Source organism: Salmo salar, chromosome 15 (assembly GCF_965601325.2).
Source record: "Salmo salar chromosome 15, fSalSal1, whole genome shotgun sequence".
Taxonomy (NCBI): Eukaryota; Metazoa; Chordata; class Actinopteri; order Salmoniformes; family Salmonidae; genus Salmo; species Salmo salar.
In genome coordinates this window covers 75,370,448-75,388,359 of record NC_138305.1, presented here as the reverse complement: position 1 = coordinate 75,388,359, position 17,912 = coordinate 75,370,448, and the positions used below count along the sequence as shown (strand labels likewise).

The 17,912-nt window shown below is 40.4% G+C and overlaps 1 protein-coding gene across 2 annotated transcripts in view; it reads right to left on the bottom strand.

The window, feature by feature from the left end:
- Positions 1-2,686: 2,686 nt before the first annotated feature.
- The window catches only part of gpr153 (G protein-coupled receptor 153), a 57,739-nt gene continuing 42,513 nt past the window's right edge, over positions 2,687-17,912 (bottom strand). Inside the window, exons 4-7 of one of the 2 annotated variants that reach the window (XM_014146172.3) lie at positions 14,831-15,020; positions 13,072-13,101; positions 9,384-9,403; positions 2,687-9,036 (exon numbers count right to left, since the gene is read on the bottom strand). In XM_014146172.3, coding sequence (XP_014001647.1) covers positions 8,212-9,036; positions 9,384-9,403; positions 13,072-13,101; positions 14,831-15,020 — 1,065 coding nt within the window. In that variant the 3' untranslated portion in view covers positions 2,687-8,211. Of the gene's footprint in view, positions 9,037-9,383; positions 9,404-11,897; positions 12,080-13,071; positions 13,102-14,830; positions 15,021-17,912 lie in introns of both variants that reach the window. The other variant, XM_014146171.3, reaches the window with a different exon arrangement.

Genomic DNA, 17,912 nt, shown 5'->3' with positions numbered 1-17,912 from the left:
TTTTATATTCTATTGTTGTTTTTTCTTCTTCTTTATTTCGACTGCAGGTAAAGATACAAACATGGCTGTCACCTGTTGCTGAAACGATTGGCATCGGGTGACGGTAACCTTGGCATTTGGTTCCCAGGGGTACCCCCATGTTCCCTGTAGTGACACATCCATGATAAAGCTCAAGCTGCTATGTATTAACATTGTCAATGAAGCTATAGCCTATATTAGTCCCTTTCCTACATTGGCAATGTTAAGACATTGGCCTAAGTAACCAGCGAGGAAACAAATCTGGGGGGTTGTCAACCGCCTAGGGCGCATCCCATGACGCGCCATTCATCTCATTGTTCTCCAGTTTTACGCATAACTACCGAAACAGCAGCGCGCAAATTAGATTCTTGTTGAACAGCACAGCAATTTTCTGCTCCTAATTATTTATATGCACGTTATCTGCTTTCTCGTCTCATAGGCCCTATGTTATCTTAAACGCTTGTGAATCCACATTCACTGTGGAGGTTTGGGATTCATTGTGGACCAGACGTTGGTTTTGGAAGCTCATACATATAAGAATAGTCGTTTAATTTCACTTTCATTTAGTCAGTTTGGGTAGGCCTATATATCATAAAGATAACAGGCTACGCATAAAGATGTATCGATATACCCGGCCCAAACTGACCCCTAAAATAAGTTGGTTTCTTCTGGATGGAAAACAGCGTTTCCGCTGCTATAGTGGGCTGGAGGTCTGGCATCAGTATCATAAAATGGCTCTCTTTTCATGTCGACTAAGGTTGGAGAGGATGGCACCTTGCAGCGAGGAGAATCACTGAAACGCCCATCGCTCTTTCAGATGGTACTGACGGCCTGCTGCATGCTGGGGACGTTGACTAGGCATGGGTTCCCGAAGAAAAGGGCGCCTTTTAGCAATGTGAGAGAAAAAGAAGACAAAAAAGGCTATGCCTGGTTCAAGTTGCTCGTGTGCAAAATCTGACCCACACGATATTTGTAGACTGTGTGGGTCACATTAATAGCCTATATCTCTATGCCTTTTCTTAGCAGGCCTACACCATGGATTCACGTTTTTGGTCGTCATAATTATAGCCTACATTTTGTACTAAATGTTCGTTTATATATAAACTTAGAGTTGGGTTTTAGACGATTGTGATCAGGGTAGCCTATTTAGAGCAAGCCGTTTTCAATATAGGCAGACCCACTGCAACCATATGGGCCCAACAGTCCCGCTGTTGCGCTTTTAGTGAAGCGAATACATGGAGATGTATAGGCTAAAGAACCTACCAAAGCCCTTGAGTTTGTTTTACTGAAGAAAAGCCAAGCCACGTGATGTGCACCCTGAATGCACTGAAACTTTTAAGAATTTCTATGAACTCGTCTCAGCGTTGTTTAAATAAGCTAGTTTGGTTTGCACCATAATAGTGGTGCATCAGAGCTGAAACACAGAGAAAGGAAAATAAAACGTATTTGCATTAGACTGTGCCCAGTCAAGCGCCCATAAGAGGCAGACGTGTAGGCCTGGCCTATATACAGCGATGCAAAGAGCCATGCCCCGTGTCCACCGAGCCTTTCAACACCCTGTGGTGGACTAGAGAGATGTTTTTTCAGGTGGAACATTTAGTCTAAGACCAAGGTGAGGCATATTCGATATTCTCTTGGCCAATTTTTTTTATAAGACTACACTAAAACGTAGAGTGCAAAATAGCCTCAAATCATCTAATTTGAGAGAAACTGGATAAAATCCTATCTATTTTAATGATAGAATCCTTTATTGAAACAATAACAAAGCATAGTCCCCGCCCCTGTTTCGCTAAAAAGCTAAGGAATGGGGTGAAGAAATGTAACCACTCTTAAATTCATAGTCAGAGCTATGGCTGCAAGGACTGACCATCCATGATATACAATGTCACATTTGAACCATGATTTGAGGCTATACAGTGTCCGTTTACGTTTAAGTTGTTTACAAACATTGGAGTAAAACAAGTTTATTATTGGGTTGTGGTGGGGTACGACAGTTGAACTAAACTCATTTATAGGTTACATTCTTCAAGAATCAATGGGTAGGCTTATATATCATTAATTTATAAAATTATTCTAGCGTTAAGTGATAGGACTAACATGGGTTAAATACTCGACTACCCCCATTCCACCAACGAAAATGTATCATAATTAGGCGTATGTATAATCGTTGAAATTGGGTGTATTAACCATGAGACCTCCACAATACCGTGGAATTTCCCTTAGAGCTGGATAAAGACCCGTGTCGAGGCTCACTGGCTGCGGGTAACTTGTGAACAAGGTGTGGGCATTCTCCACGGAAACGATGGTGAGGGGCTAGGAGGGGCTAGACGTCACTGAATCTGCAGTCAAGCGTTTTAAAACACCTGCTAAAAAAATTATGATAGTGTAAATTTAGGCTACTTGAGTTTTTAAGGGGTTAGGCTTACGATACGTGAATTATGCACCAGACATGACTGCATGCGTGAAATGGCAGTGTTCAGGGGCAACTTGAGGATGTTAGTCAGCCTCATATAGAGCTAGTCCTGAAACAAATCACATGAAGTTGGAGTGCTAGAACTCTCTATTGAATAGACTACATCAGTGATACTCAAATGGCGCCTGCCGGCCACATCTGGACCGCGAGCCCATTAAGAAATGTGAGTGCATAAGAAATATGTCAAAAACAATATATGTCGAAACATCTGCTTTATTTTTTTCTGGTCCTTACAGAATAATATCTCGAATTATCTCAAAGAAGTGTGAACATCAATTCAATAAAACCGAGTTGTGAATCAAACTCTAATATGGTTGATGTGCACCTCACCGAAAAAACAAAAACAAAAAAACAATTCAAAATACAAACGCAAAACACACTTTCAACGATTTCAAACTAATAAAGTGTTTTTTTTTCCACTGCAACTTTGATTCGAAATAGATCTTTATCCTTTTAACAAAACCATCATCTGAGCAACAAAAACACCAAATATTGTTCATAGGATTGACAGTCATAAAAGCTTTAACAGAGAAGGATATGTTACAAAATTAGATTCTGATAAATAGGTAGGCTACTGTAAACACAGAGAAAAACAAAATGCAGAAAAAGTCAATGACGTGGCATATTTCGAAAAGGGAATATAAAAACGGTAATACTTTCAAAGAAAGGTGTTCACATTATGATATTCATTTGAATATTGAACAAGGGGTGAGAGGTGCACAATTAACAGGCTAACCTAAATTTATAACCTGGACTTTGGAGCATGACTTATGCTATAGAAACAAATTAGCTTAAAGTGTATGCAAAACATTTGTTAGCAAAGTATTATGATAATAGCACACTTTCTATGAGGCGCACACACATTATACCTTATAAGTGCATTTATCTAGCCTGGGTACCAGTTTCTGAGGTCATTTGAACTCGACCAAAACAATGGGAATGCCATGGAAACACGTGGGGGAAAGATGCTGTGGGGGAAAGATCCCTAATCTCCTCATTGTCCAACAGCAACATTTGTCTACATTTAGGCTATTGTTTATATGTGTATTTCACACTATGTTTGGGGTAAAAATCGGAGTATAATGCTTGTATGGATGTCAACCCCAATACATGTCCATCATGTCATGATCATAAATCAACTGCATTACAGTTCAAAACGACTTTGACTAATGTCACCGATTTCTGTATGCTAACTTAGCTATACTACCAGTTTTTAGGAATGCCATTTAGCAATTAGTAGTCACTTCTAAACCTGAAAAGGGACAACTGGCCTAAATGTTATGCAGCGAAAAGAGCCAAATATATATACATCGGACTTGAGTAATCACATTGTGGGCCTGTTACAATACATCAATCATGACGGATTTGACAAATATCCTTATTGCTTATTACTGATGAATGTGTTTTTATTTATTTATTTCTGCTTGCATTTTGTATTTATATTTTGATTTGTGTATTTTCTGTATTGTATGTAGTAATTCATGGCTCCTCTGTAAAAGAGACCTCGGTGTCAGTATCACTTCCTGATAAAATAGAGGTACAAATATATACATAACAGAACCAGTCAAAAGTTTGGACACACACACTTATTCAAGGGTTTTTCTTTATTTTTACTATTTTCTACATTGTAGAATAATAGGGAAGACATCAAGACTATGAAATAACACATATGGAATCATGCAGTAACCCAAAAAGTGATAAACAAATCAAAATATATTTTATATGAGGTTCTTCAAAGTAGCCACCCTTTGCCTTGATGACACGTGTTACACACTCTTGGCATTCTCTCAACCAGCTTCATGAGGTAGTCACATGGAATGCATTTCAATGAACAGGTGTGCCCTGTTAAAAGTTAATTTGTGGAATTTATTTTTGCGTTTGAGCCAATCAGTTGTGTTGTGACAAGGTAGGGGTGGTATACAGAATATAGCCCTATTTGGTAACATACCAAGTTAATATTATGGCAAGAACAGCTCAAATAAGCAGAAAAATGACAATCCATCATTACTTTAAGACAAGAAGGTCAGTCAATTCTTTGAAAGTTCTTTGAAAGTTTCTTCAAATGCAGTCGCAAAAACCATCAAGCGCTATGATGAAACTGGCTCTCATGAGGACCGCCACAGGAAAGGAAGACCCAGAGTTACCTCTGCTGCAAAGGATAAGTTCATTAGAGTTAACTGCACCTCAGATTGCAGCCCAAATAAATGCTTCACAGAGTTCAAGTAACAGACACATCTCAACACCAACTGTTCAGAGGAGACAGTGTAAATCAGGCCTTCATGGTCAAATTTCTGCACAGAAACCACTACAAAAGGACACCAATAAGAAGAAGAGACTTGCTTGGGCCAAGAAACACGAGCAATGGACATTAGACCGGTGGAAATCTGTCCTTTGGTCTGATGAGTCCAAATTTGAGATTTTGGTTTCCAACCGGTGTTTTTGTGAGACACAGAGTAGGTGAACGGATGATCTCTGCATGTTTGGTTCCCACGTGAAGCATGGAGGAGGAGGTGTGATTGTGTGGGGGTGCTTTGCTGGTGACACGTCTGTGATTTATTTAGAATTCAAGGCACACTTAACCAGCATGGCAACCACAGCATTCTGCAGAGATACGCCATCCCATCTGGTTTGCGCCTAGTGGGACTATCATTTGTTTTTCATCAGGACAATGACCCAACACACCTCCAGGCTGTGTAAGGGCTATTTGACCAAGAAGGAGAGTGATAGAGTGCTGTATCAATGACCTGGCCTCCACAATCACCTGACCTCAACCCAACTGAGACGTTTTGAGATGAGTTAGACCGCAGAGTGAAGGAAAAGCAGCCAACAAGTGATCAGCATTTGTGGGAACTCCTTCAAGACTGTTGGAAAAGCATTCCTCATTAAGTTGGTTGAGAGAATGCCAAGAGTGTGCAAAGCTGTCAAAAAGGCAAAGGGTGGCTACTTGACGAATCTCAAATATAAAATATATTTTGATTCGTTTAACACTTATTTGGTTGCTAGATGATTCCATATGTGTTATTTCATAGTTGATGTCATCACTATTATTCGACAATGTAGAAAATAGTAAAAATAAAGAAAAGGTGTGTTCAAACGTTTGACAGGTACTGTATATATATCCACTTTGTTGAATGTGCACCAGTCGAGCATGTTTCTATACCCCATGGTCTGCGTTCCATTGACCTCTTAACTGCATTTATGTCATATGCCAAATGTTTAGCTTATATGCCAAATGTTTGGCATATGACACAGAGTACAAGGAGTGGAATGTTTGCAGAAAGACACTGGTACCCAGGCTAGCATTTAACTCCATACACTTACAGTGCATTATAATGCATATTATAAGCTGTCATAACTCCAAGTAGTTATAACATCCTTATAATACATCACTATGATGCATTATAATACCAATGCGTGTGTGCCTCATAGAAAGTCTAGAATTTTTTACAACATAATAAGGCTATAAAAGGGTTAATTGGGGCACACTGCGAGTTGAAAGTACTATCACTCCATGTAATTAATTGATCTGCAAACCTACACAAAACTTGTCTAAATACATTCATGTCAAATGTCAAACTTAAGATTTTAGAACTGCCAAATTAACATATTTGGGGAATATTACATTTTAAAGTTTAAAACATTTGTAATAACAATTATCAATATAATTCAAAGCTTTCCAGCATGAGGAAGACTCAGTTGCCTTGGTCCATCATGCCTCAATAGTCTTATACACCTGATGGGCGCCGATTTCAAGTGTTTCCCAAAACACCATCTAGAGTTTTGTAAGAATTTCAGCCAAGGATGTCAAAGCAAAAGGGAATATAAATGTGTAACCACACCACCAGTGAACCACATACTCTATAAACACTGGAGTGCATTGGTGGTGGTGAATTTAATGAACACTATTCACGTTCCTTCAGCCGTGCTTGGCTTCACTTCTTACTGGACACCCTCTGGCATGTCAAAGATTCTCTGTAAAAGCACCTCGTTCTCGTCGAGGTCACCCAGAGAACCTGTACTTCTATTCATGGTCCTTCGATCCAGATTCACTGATTGGTCACAGTTAAAGCAATAGAAATAGAATCCCTAGAACGGGTACGACCCTCAGACCATTGCAGTTTGACTGTACCCTTAATATGACTGACATGGAATTCTATTTCTATGGTTCAAGCATGTGCCAGTAGCAGATTAGAGCTCCATCCTGGACTGAATGTGGCCCTCATCCTTTTTAACAGACACTATTTTAGACTATTTAGAAGCAGCTCAGGCAAAAGGAGGCATAATCCTAATTTGAGATCTGCATGCATAATTTTACCTCCCACAAATATCACATTGACATCAATGACTGATTTATGTGAATGTCTGAGTTACATCTTTCAAATTGGGATATGGCAGATGTTTTGGACATGAGCAATTGGGTGCATCTCAATTGTGTAGTGACTCCCTCTCCTTGTCTCCTTTCCTCATCCTCACTGAGCTGAAAGAATGGGAAAGGTGTAAGCTGATTGCAAGACTTACCTTATCATTTGATATCTGTGCCGATAGAGAGGAGACAAGGAGGCTTGGAGACCAATTCAGACTATTGAGATGCACCCCTGGTCTGGAGGATTTTCTTCTGCACATCCTGGTGCTTCCTAAAAGGGCCACTGGGGCCAATCTAGAGATATACAGATCGACCAACACTCTGCTGCCAAGTGTCAAGCACCATTTGTGAGGTTAAGCTACTGTTAACGGCTGATGTATATCGTAATATGTATGTCTGCATGAATATCTGTGCGTGTGCTGACCACTGTTACACATTTGTAATCATAAATATCGAATGACAGTATTTATAAGAGGAAACAAGAAAACATCCCAGTCAAATCCTCGATGAAAGAACGAGGAGCACACCAAACCATACATCCAATGTACCTGTAACTTTCATTACGTACACCTCACATCCACTCCACGCCGAGTTAACTTTTTCAATGTGTCTAAGGGACGTCATGGTAGAAATTCTTCTTACACAACCATGTAGAAAATTACACTGAAGTGAGGCAATTGCAATAATGTCTTTGTATAGGATATTTAACGGTAGGCCACAACACAACATCAGAGGGCTTCCTTCATGAAGAAATAAAGTTGTGTATATTTCCTAAAAACATTCCCTCTCTTCCTTGTTTATTTTGATCAAAAATCTAGCAAATTATCATCCATCAACTAGACACGTCATAACCACAACAAAAATGAACATGGCATGTTTTGGCCTTGCCCTCTCATCTCATAACACCTTATACAATATCTGAGATTTTGAAGTGCAACAAAAATATCAAAATACCAATTTCCCCCCAATCCTCATACAAGAAATGACACAAAACAAAAGAGTGGAATATGCACAGGATTAAAAGGAGACGTTAGTATGGGTTTACTAAAAGCAAGGTGTTTGAGTCACTATGTGGTGGAGCTCACTGCCTCCCAGGAATTGCACAGCCTCTTTCAAAGTTGCTACGTTGTCTAGCCTACCAGGTACTAAAGCAAAGGTAGGCAGGTCATGAAATGTGTACAAAGCTTTAAGGCCAATAAAACAGAGTATAAGTCCTAGCTTTGGGAGTTTAGTGTGATTGAATAAAATCAACCATTATTTAGGATTTACCAGTATGAAATCTTTCCACCACCCCAATGCCATGGTTCTGTAATAATAATACTAATAATATTAACAATAAAAACTTTCTCTACTCTATCTAGGTGGCAGATCCTATGGAATCTGAGTGAAATGTGATATATCCCGAGGCTGATGCAGAAGGTGAGCTTATAAAACTATTTGTGCTCCCTTTACTGTCTCCCGTAGTTAGGTGCTTGTGTCCCCCCCAGTCGGGCCCAGCTCTGTGGGCTCCTGTCCTGCTGGGCCTGTGAGACGAGTGCTCCCCAGTCCGCAGGCTTTGCCCCGTGGGGACTAGTTCGCCTTGGTGCTTCCCCTCCCGCCGGTGCTCACGGAGGGAACCTGAACGGCATGCCCTGGAGCTTTCCCCACCGCACGCCCTGTCTGCCCTGTGTGAGCCATCTGGTGACCCTCCCCGACTACAGCTCCTGCCATGCTGCGAGAGGCGCCGCAGGGCATGGGGCTCACGCTCAAAATCGGTGAGCGGGAAATGCGGGTACAAGATGATGTGCTGCTCGTAGACGTCTGGGATGAGGGAAATGGTGGAGGTGCGGCGTGGGCTCTTCATGGGACTGGGAAGCGGGGTCTCATCGATAAAGTTGATGACCTCGTCGCGGCTAAAGCAGCGCAAATCCGCCTCCTCGTAGCGCTCGCCACCGCTCACCCGCGGCAGCTGCTTGAGCATGTGCCCGCTATCCTCTGAGCGCCGGCGCTTGCGGTGCGGGTGGCTCTCCTCGTGGTAGGAGACCGGGTTGCTCCTGCGCCTCTCGTGGCGTGGCAAGCTGGAGTTGTAATGGACCAACCCCATCACGTCCTCCGTGGAGCCCCAGTGGTGTAGGTAGGAGGGGATCTGGCCGCTGGTCCACATGTCGGTTTCGTCGTGGGAGAATCTTCTTGTAGGGGGTACCTGGCGCAACACAACACACAGACCAATAACATCAGCTTGTATGGAGAAGTTTAGGCCTGGATAATATGCATGTGAAAATGGCTATACATTCATACATCTCAATGAAAAAACAACAGCAATACATTTTGTTTCTCTTACTGCTAAAACTACAAATGCAAAGTTCTTTCAATTATTTGGTGTTAAACATTAGGCTATTTTCTAATCAACTGTTGTCTTCTCTAACATGAGTCATTAATACAACTCAATTAACACATCTTTTTTTTGAAACTATTATGACAGTAATACAGCACTACTATAACAACTAACTTGTCGGGCTAAATGCCATTCTATTCCAAATTGATACTCACATTCCACATTGTTCTGAGAACTAAGTAGGAGAGACATAACGTCAGCTTTTAGTATGGGTTTGTCAATGAGAAGATACACAGCACAAAACTAATATCAGAGTGCCACCATGTGGTTTCTTTTGGTAAATGCAGAAATGAAACAGCAGACTATACAGTAGCGTTGAGTGAGAAGTTTGACCAACAGGGGGAAGCAAAGCACGAGTAGTAGTTGAAAATGAGGAATGACAGGGGAAGGATGGGGAATATAATCCCAACGAGATGCAACATGGCAAGTGAAAACGTCTGATTCTGTAAATATTAGCCATTTGAGAATTGCACCAACAATTCTTAAATGGAGCCACGTGTTTATGTTATTTAAAAAAATATATATTTATTGAATTGTATTGACAAATTGTAGCACCCCAAATAGTAGGCAACAATGTGTAGTTAATATATCTGTTTCAATGACATGACATGTATTTAGTTGTAATACAAACACATTTATTTTATTGATAATTATTTATTGATAATTATTTTCCATTATACAGTATTGACTGCTGAAACCAATTACACACTGAGTGCACAAAACATTAGGAACACCTGCTCTTTCCATGACATAGACTGTGAAGATAAAATCCAGGTAAAACCTATGATCCCTTATTGATGTCACTTATTAAATCCATTTCAACCAGTGTAGATGAAGGGGAGGATGCCTTGAGACAATTGAGACATGGATTGTGTATGTGTGCCATTCAGAGGGTGAATGGGCAAGACAAAATATTTAAATGCCTTTGAACGGGGTATGGTTGTAGGTACCAGGTGCACCGGTTTGAGTGTATCAAGAACTGCAACGCTGCTGGGTTTTTCATGCTCAACAGTTACCCGTGTGTATCAAGAATGGTCCACCACCCAAAGGACATCCAGACAACTTGACACAACTGCGGGAAGCATTGGAGTCAACATGGGCCAGCATCCCTGTGGAAGAACGCTTTCGACCCCTTGTAGAGCCAATCCCCCGATGAATTGAGGTGGTTCTGAGGGCAAAATGGGGTGTAATTCCTAATGATTTGTACACTCAGTGTATAAGATGTACTATTTAGACAAAACAGAATCAATGGTTTAATGAGTCAATGTGGTGAAATGATAGCTACTGTATACATCTCTGTTTCAATAACTATCCAAAAATAGAATAGACTCGATCCTACTAGAGAATAGAATGAGCGTGACTATCAACAAGAGACTGAATCAGGAGATCAAATTTCAGTCTATATCATATCATATCATAGGCCCATAGATTTCATGGCTGGGCCTACTAATTTCAAGTCCAAGTTGCCAGATAAGAAACTTCTGCCAACTGGCAGCTTGTTATAATAAATAAACCATTTATAAAATAACATGAATATTTGATGTCTAAATCTAAGGGCTACACCTCCTGTGTGCTAATTTCTTGTTAGCATTACACTGTGCTGTGTTACGTGTGATTTTGCTAGCGGCTATTTGCTACATGGAGTAGTCGAGAGCCCAATTGGGTGATTGTTTTGCAAAAAGAATGGAACAAAGATGACACAGTGGTAGATGTCTTGCGGGGGTGACCGTAAATCTGGGTTGTGTCAGGTAAAAGGGCCATGGCTATTCTTAGTTTAGGTCTCCAAATTCAGTCTTCAAAAGCCTTTATTTTCTCTCCAATACTGTAATTATGCTGCTCTTTTAGTTCATTTTTATCTGGGCCACACGACTGCACGCACACACACATTGTGCGCATACTCGCACGCACAGGCGCACGCACACGCGCACACACACACACACACACACACACACACACACACACACACACACACACACACACACACACACACACACACACACACACACACACACACACACACACACACACACACACACACACACACACACAGTTGTGGTTTGGTTGTTTGTGAGCTCTTGAAGACTGCATGTTGGGAGAGCAGCATTGGGGTTCATAAATAATATGTCAAAGAGGAGCATTTCACAGCTCTACAACTGACTTGCTCTGAGCCTGGAGTCAATAGGACTCAATTGGAGTCAATGGTACTCAATAGGAGTCAAAAGGACTAAATAGCATTAGCACGAGCAAGCGTTTGCATTGTTTTAGCAGAGTGGTTCAGTCAAGGATATTGGAAGTCAGGATCAGCCCTACCACCTCATACTATTCTGGTATTTCTATGTTTAACTTGTGATACTACGATGAATAGGTTGGAGGTCTGTGAAAGACCCACCTATAAACATTTGAGAGATTTATCTACAATGAAGGTGAAAACAACTGATGGTCATATTTGCCAAACATTAGTCAGCCAGATATGTGCTTTTTGACCTTTCAATGCCATGTCTAGATAGGAAATATCAGTTAGCAAAATGTAAAATGATTCCAGCAAGATCAAACAATAAGATAGATATTATAGTAGGCTGAAGGGCCTCTTTCACCATGCACATTGTTATCTGTATTTGAAGTGAAAAATCAATCAATTGATGAAATAATAAAAATCAATGGAAATATACCTGCAAATACTGCATTTTATCTTCCTGTAGTTGCAATGGATACCCTTGTGGGACCCCCATTTCTAAGGTTGAGAATTCGTACTTGGCAATACGGTCTACCGTCATGATATCAGCCGCGGAGCTATAGTCATATGGTCTGTCATATATTAAGTCCGCATGAATTCCTCCATCTTGGCTGTTTTCTGCAAAACGCAGAAAAGCATACGCGGCGTCAGGATTAAAGACCAACGTACTCAAAATACACAGACAGACAGACAGACAAGACGAATAGATAATAGAGACAATTCATCTTTCTCTTTTTTTCTCTCTTTTTTTGGGGTGTCCGCTGGGGTTCCTAATCAAACAGGAGTCACTGTAGCCCTCGAGGCCTCGAGACATTCTTGCACTTTGAGCCTTAAATATTTTTTTTAAATTAATTTTTTAAAATAAAAAAAATATTCTAGTATGAACCATTAAGTGTTATATATGTTTTTATTCAGAATAATTCAGACTATCACGATATATTATAAGTGCATTATTGCCACAAAATTAGTTGTTTTAGTAGTTAAAAATTAGTAGTTAACTCGTGGCTTTTTATTTGTCTTTGTGGCAATCACAGATCTATGCTTTTGTGAAAATAATTTCCGATATTGTTGTGAACTTAGTCTGAAGTGTTTCGAATAACAGGGAACATAACACTAAGTGGGTCATTATGGTGTAGATTGTGACTAAATGATTGTGAATAAATTATCTCTGCAACAAGATGGCAAAAATGCCCTATGGCTCAGAGGGTTGAACAGTGCATTTGAAAATAATCACTGACTGAAAATCATGACTGTGGGCGTTTACCGAATAGAAAAATACAAAACAACTCCTTCCAAATTCAGAGACCCTGTCCAGAAATAATGATATTAATCTTTCAAAAACTGGGGCTTATCGTGAGAACCATAATACTACAAATCAAAGGAATACTTTCAAGTAATCATTTTACATACTGTATAACTTGTCAGGCAAATTTAGGATCAAAAGAAGAATTGCATTCGATTCAATGAGAGGTCAATTGGAGATCGGTGTAAAATGCTGATCTTAGGACAAATGTTGGCCGGTAGGATGGAGGATGAGATTGGCTATTTGCACAGGCAGCATAGCATGCAAGTCAGTAGCTTTGGAAACAAGAAACAACCCTTATACATACAACTGTATTGTGATATACAAGGCAAGCCCTCTGAAAGATAAATAAACGCTAGCAACATTAAAATCACACAGAAAATACATTGTCCTACATTTGAGCTTTTTTGCCTTATGCTAAACAATCAACATGGATGGACATATAGAAAGGGAGATTATCAAAAGGTGTGGGAGTTAGAAAGAGGGGTGAGGGGAGATATCAAGTTGAGTTTAAACAATTTCATTGCAAGAAAAGGCAAGTTATTTCACAGGGTTCATTTCAATTCGCATATTTTTAACATTGAGGATTTTTTTCGTGTTTCTTCTTCTTATTCTGATCTCATATCAATATAGAATAGTTCATCATCTACCCAGTCCACAATTAACAAACTATAGGGGCTATTACGTTTATCATGTGACCTAACTTTAATGTTAATTAGGGACCAAAACTTGGGTAAGTGTCTGTGTATTCCTGAATTGTAAATATATGTATCCATTGGATCACTAAGCCATTTTGGTTTGTCAAAAGTACCTCATTTGCATAATCGGAGGGAATAGTGTGAATGAGATCCCTTGTGGTGTCTAATAGGCCTACAGACAACATGGACAGGAACAGTTTAGTGCATTTCCAAAAGACTATTGAGTCATCCGGCAGTATCTGTTTACACTCATACGCTGACATTAGTCCAAAAAACTTGATAGGTGTGCGCACAATCATGCCTTGATGTATATCATAGATTTAAGAAAAAGGCATACCAGAATCTCATAGGATTGGAAATATGACCATCGTGCTGAAATGTACTACGCTTTTTATCTAGTTAAAGTCCTTCAGTATTGGTTTGGTTGTAATCTTCATAAATCCTCTCTCTTTATTTCTGCGTCTTGTGTCAGGGTGTTCTAGGCCAGGGAAGATTTCACAGTTTGACCGCATTCAAGGGAAACAAAGTCAAATTCTGCAAGGAAAGTATGTGCTTTTCCAGCAATATCTTGTAACAGTCCGATGGCATAGCATATTATTCACTCTTTTTAAATGAGCCCACTAAGAATGAAACCACAAAATGTGGCTGTAAGTCCTTCCTACAGACACTTTTTGTTTGGTCACTTCCTCTCCACTTGGAGAAAAAGGTCAAATGATAGGTCACATGATAAATTAGACCACATCAAATTAGACCGATCACATAAGGACCCCCGGATGGCTACATATGACCACATTAAAGGAAAATGATATATACTGAATCAAATCTAGCGTTGTAAGCTGAACAGACATCACTCTCAAAACAAGATCTCTCCAACCCTGCTCCCGGAGAACCTTCTAGGTCTGCTTATTTCAGTTTAAGTTTATCTACAATCAATCAAGCTCAATTTGTGAATTTTACTACTTTCGACAGAACATCACCATAGACCTACATGGCGCACCCAATGTAAATCAATTGCCCGATTCAGAATTCAAATCCAGTTTTATATCTTCTGAATCCATTCACAGATGACTATCAAATCATCCATTCATAAATCAACCAAGGCGCAAGCTAAGATAGTGCCCAAGCCCAAAGGTGAGATGCCAGCAGTGGCTCCAGGACTGGGGGTTGCAGACCTCTACCCTTATCCCCCGGTTAATCAAATGCCCACAGGTCCTATGCCAGTTCTCCAGGACCAGACTTCCAGACCTCTACCCCCTACCTCTTACCCCCCCTCATGTTATGAAGTCACCATAGCCAGGGATTGGAGGGGGTAGATGGTGGACAGATGGAGCCTGGCCTGCTCCACCTCCCCCTCCTCGCCTGTTTTACCTTCGTCCACGTCGTCGTTGGACATGATGGCCACACACTTCTCCCAGACCATGCGCACGTCTGCGCGGTAGCGGTCGCACGCCCACAGGAACATGGGCAGCAGGATGGACTGAGCGATGGAGCACCACAGCACGCACAGCACCATCCAGCTGTAGGAGCGGTCGTACTTCAGACTGGCAAAGCTCACCACCTGCATGGGGAGGGATAGAGGGAGGAAGGGAAGATGGGAGGGCACAAGGCATAGCCCAGTCAACATCAAGTACAAAGCGAAACTACTACAATACCCAAGCGGAGGTGTTTCCAACAGAGCAGTTTATGTTTACATCTCAAGAAACACCAGCAGATAAGTGTGTCTTTGGTGCCTCTCCCTGAACAAAAGTGTATGGTATAGTATAGCATATTAGAGTAGAGTATAATATAGTATTGTGTATTCCACGACCAAAGCGTGTGCTCCTTTTCACTGGGCCTTGACACAGGGGCGAAAATCTGATATCAACTTTGGAGGGGACAATTACATGAAATTTTCTCAAGAGCAATTCTTGAGGGGGACACCAAAAGTAGTGCTGTAACACATAGCCTACATTGTAATATGGTAAATGTATATTGAGGAACCAAAGAAATAAGGTGTTTGCCGTACTCCTAACTACCGGTACCCAAAACTACACAACTAGTCACAACAGCAATACCATTGCCTTTAACAAATCTTAGTTCAGTCACCAGTTTAAGTTGAGAGTGGGAGTATCCATGGCATTTTCCAATTATGTTCCTATTTTAGAAGTAAAAAAAATGGAGAACCTTTCATAATGTTGCCAAACAAAGACTCAACAAACTTACCTGAGACTCCCTGTCTCTGCCAGTCTGTCCCTGCATATCTGTCCCCAACTCTGCTGTCTTTGTGCCATCTGTTGCCTGCTCTGCCTAATGACATCATTGTGAAACATTTCCATTAGAATTTCATTTCTTTCTTATGAACATTTTATCAACTAGTCTTTGAGATATTAGGCTACTAGGGTTCTTACTATGTGTTTTGGTGTATTGAAAAATACTCTGATGTCCGTCTTTTATTTTTCTGCCATTTTTCTACCTGGCTGGCTACACACACAGTGCGTAGGTTATTTACAGTAGGAGATGGGCTTCTATCATCTTCAATCATTCTATTTGGGCTTCGATCTAAAAGGTAGCTAGCAAATGTGAAACGGATTCAAATGTCAAGAGTTGACAGCTGTATGAGTTCACCATTTACACAACATATGCTGCAACCTTTTGTAATTTTAATAGTTTGTTTCATATTGGCTGGCTTCCAACAATAGCTGAATTTGCAAAGCTAGCGAGCACCAATTCAGTTTCAGTGGTGTTTGCTATAATCTTTGCTACCCGGGTTAAATAAAGGTGAAATAAAATAAATAAATAAAAGTTCCCTTGCGACAATTTAGCTTTTGCAACGAGACCATTAAATATATTTAAGACAATGGTAGAAGAGAGTGTAGTTCTGTTCAGTTTGTATTTCAGTTTATCGCTAACCTTATCACAGGGACTTTGAAGCACTAACTTACATCTGCATGCTGATCTTGGAATAAATTGACGATAGCAAAGATTCCATCTTTGACGACGCCACATAAATGGAATAGGTACTAGCTAGCTTAATAGTTAATATTTGCGCGCTAGCTCTGCATATTCAGCTAGTGTGTGTGCGCGATTGACTGGATTAACCTCACGTCAGTTACGTGCATTGAGTGCCTTTCAGACAGTAGATACGACCTCTCTGTTACCTAGCAAGCTAAGGAACTGGCAGTGGATCAAACCATTGTGAGGCAAAGGGTGGGGGTGTCGCAATCTTTTGAAACTTAAAAATGCGCTATTAAGTGTCTATAATCAGCACAATTGCTTTCATTGTATATTATGAATATTATTTAAATTACATAGTTATGTTTCAGTGATATATTGGGGGGGACAAATCATATTTTTCCCAGGATGGGGGGGTCGTGTCCCCCCCGTCCCCCCCGGGATTTCCGCCCCTGCCTTGACACTATAATCAAATTGATTAATTCAACTAATTAACCAGCCTGAGCAACAGGGCATAACATTTACATTTCGGTTCACCAGCCACTGTGGCAGGTAGATTTAAGTAGATTTAAAAATCTACCAGCCACTCAGTTTTTTTACCAGCCAAAATACTTTTTTGCCGCTAAAATTCCACCAACAAAACAGAAAATAAACGGATGAGCAAGTTTTGTAAAGTAAAAATAAAAAAAGATTTATTACTAGTAATAATTAACTAATGTGGTATATTGAATAATTATACTTTTTGTGACATAAGTCTTTTAACCAAAATATCACAAACATTTTTACCTGCCCCTTTATGGGCGGGAGGTTGCCGTGGTAGCGTGACTCCAATTATGTTTGTGAAGTTGAGTCTGATTAGTAGTTTAAGTGTCTGATTAAGTGTCTTCTCTTCCCTAGCAGTTGAATCTCAAACAGAAAAACAACCTAACTTGTGCACAAAACAATGTAAATAGCCAAGAAACACGAGGACAAAGTCGCACTTCGTTTCAAGTACTTCTAAAAATGAGTCTTCCACTCAGCTCTTCATGTGCGCAGAGGCCCCGGCCAGGCAGTGTTGCAGCGCAAGGTGGAATAGGCTATATAGGACTCATAGTTCTTTGACTTTGTACGATGAATTTACCAGCTATCAAACAAAATGTCGGAAATACTTTGAAAACCAGTGCAGCATTTATTTTACTATAAATGTGATCATGCATGACTATTTTTATTCACGAAATACACATCTTACCTGCCAATGCCAAAATCTACCCGCATTTGGCAGGTGGCGTGTGCTAAATTTTAGGCCCTGCTGAGCAACGTCCCTGGTGTCATGAGTCAACTTCAGGAGCACAATGGAGGGTACATCAATGAGCCACTCGATTAGGCCAATTAGATAACTCTCAACCTAATCTACATCTTCATTAGATGTAAGATACTGCAGGGTTTTTCTGGATAAAAAGGGGATTAAGTGGTGAGCGTGACAATGGGCGTGGCAATGGGCACAGTCGGCACAACAACATATATTTTTTAATGTTTTATT